The sequence below is a fragment of the Nestor notabilis genome, unplaced genomic scaffold (assembly GCF_000696875.1).
Source record: "Nestor notabilis isolate BGI_N333 unplaced genomic scaffold, ASM69687v1 scaffold23120, whole genome shotgun sequence".
Taxonomy (NCBI): Eukaryota; Metazoa; Chordata; class Aves; order Psittaciformes; family Psittacidae; genus Nestor; species Nestor notabilis.
In genome coordinates this window covers 1,683-1,918 of record NW_009910000.1, presented here as the reverse complement: position 1 = coordinate 1,918, position 236 = coordinate 1,683, and the positions used below count along the sequence as shown (strand labels likewise).

General features: G+C 64.8%; 1 protein-coding gene across 1 annotated transcript in view; it reads right to left on the bottom strand.

The window, feature by feature from the left end:
- The window catches only part of LOC104413008 (flocculation protein FLO11-like), a gene marked incomplete at both ends in the record, with an annotated part of 2,697 nt that overhangs the window by 902 nt on the left and 1,559 nt on the right, over positions 1-236 (bottom strand). Inside the window, one exon of the mRNA XM_010023894.1 lies at positions 108-222. Within this exon, the coding sequence (XP_010022196.1) occupies positions 108-222 (115 nt within the window). The remainder of the gene's footprint in view (positions 1-107; positions 223-236) is intronic.

The following is a 236-nucleotide window of genomic DNA, read 5'->3' as shown; positions in this document are numbered from 1 at the left end:
GACCCTGCACTGGCCCTGCGGGTTGCCCCCAGCAGCAGGGAGCCCCCCAGAGCCCCCCCGTGGGGATCCATCCTCCCTCACATCCCCATCCCAAAGCTCCTGCTCACCCTGGATGTCACCCAGCTGCAGATCCATGATGAAGCCGTCTGGGCCCAGGCTGTTCCTCAGCTGCTGCTCAGCAGCAGTGCTGGAGATGGTGGTGTTGCCAAACACGAGGATGGACTGTACGGCCACGG